Raw genomic sequence first — 1,268 nt, 5'->3', positions numbered from 1 at the left:
CTCACCATCACCCTCGCCTCCACCGCCTTCGCCTTTGCCGCCATCTCCTCAACCGCCATCGCCGGAACCCCCGCGTCAACCGCCACCGCAACCGCAGTCGCCTTCGCCACCGACATCGCCATCCCCACCCTCCCCCCAACCGCCATCGCCACTGCCGCCCTTGTCACCTTCCCAGCCACCACCTTCCCCGCCGCCATCCCAACCCTCGCCCCCCCCACCCTCACCACCCTCACCCTCCCCCCCGTCGCCCCTCCCACCGTCCCCAGTCCCACGACGACCCCGTTACCCGCGGGCGCCCCCGGTGAGCTCTTCCCCGCCCCGAGCGAGCCGTCCGCCTTCCTGCGCCGTACTGCGCCCTTCCCCAAGGCGGTGGTCACCGCAGAGTCAGCAGGAAAACACACACACACACACACAACGTTACTCGAAGCACATTATTGCAGGCATCGAAGTGAATGATGCCCTCTGCGCGTCACACCCGGCCCCATGATGAGCCCCGTTCTGCGCAAACCCCCCTCCTACACATGGAAGCCCACGGCCACAGGGGGTTGGGGTGTTACCTACGGGCCAATGTGCGGCAAAGATAGACGTATCGCGTGGATAGACCAGACCTCCCGTACTGCCGTACTTGATGCTTACATGTGCCAGGTGTCGCCATGTACGTCTTAAGTAACAGCACACACTGTCTACCGAGCTACCTGTTTGCCGGCTGCCCACTGCGCGCATCCCAATCCTTGCCACTCGCTCTTTACTGACCCGCCTTCCCTCTCATGGCCCCGACCTGGGTGTTTGCCTTGTTGCCTCGCAGCCCGGAACGCCTCCACCACCGCCTCCAGGTGCGTTCCCTGCAGTATGGGTGTATATATGTCTCCCTGGAGGCGTGCGTGTGTGTGCGTGCCTGTGGTGTCACATATAATACACACGTGCCCGTGTACGACATACACCCCGCGCGTACATGGCAAAATGCGTCTGTATGTATGTGGTAGCTGGCGGGCAGAACCGCCCCTGCAGGCGCTGGGAGTGGGCTCGCGTGCATTGCTTACACGCCGTATTACTGTACGACAGCTGCTACAGTGCAACAGTGTTTGACGGACAGAACCAGTGGGCATCCTCAGCACCGAAACCGCCCGCATTCCCCGGCGCAACCCCACCACCGCAGAGAAGGAGTTCCAGGCGTATAAGACGAAGAAGTACATATACCTCATGTCCAATAGGAAGTACACCTACAACGACGCTGCGTACTTCTGCCTTGACAAGGGGTACGGCCTAAT

General features: G+C 61.8%; 1 protein-coding gene across 1 annotated transcript in view; it reads left to right on the top strand.

Annotated features, from left to right (window-relative positions):
• Positions 1-1,268, top strand: part of VOLCADRAFT_90720 (uncharacterized protein) — a gene marked incomplete at both ends in the record, with an annotated part of 13,144 nt that overhangs the window by 5,474 nt on the left and 6,402 nt on the right. Inside the window, 3 exons of the mRNA XM_002950345.1 lie at positions 267-301; positions 806-833; positions 1,157-1,256. Coding sequence (XP_002950391.1) covers positions 267-301; positions 806-833; positions 1,157-1,256 — 163 coding nt within the window. The remainder of the gene's footprint in view (positions 1-266; positions 302-805; positions 834-1,156; positions 1,257-1,268) is intronic.

Source organism: Volvox carteri (genome assembly GCF_000143455.1).
Source record: "Volvox carteri f. nagariensis unplaced genomic scaffold VOLCAscaffold_18, whole genome shotgun sequence".
NCBI lineage: Eukaryota > Viridiplantae > Chlorophyta > Chlorophyceae > Chlamydomonadales > Volvocaceae > Volvox > Volvox carteri.
Note: the sequence above shows the minus strand (reverse complement) of the source record. Positions and strands in the feature narration are given on the sequence as shown.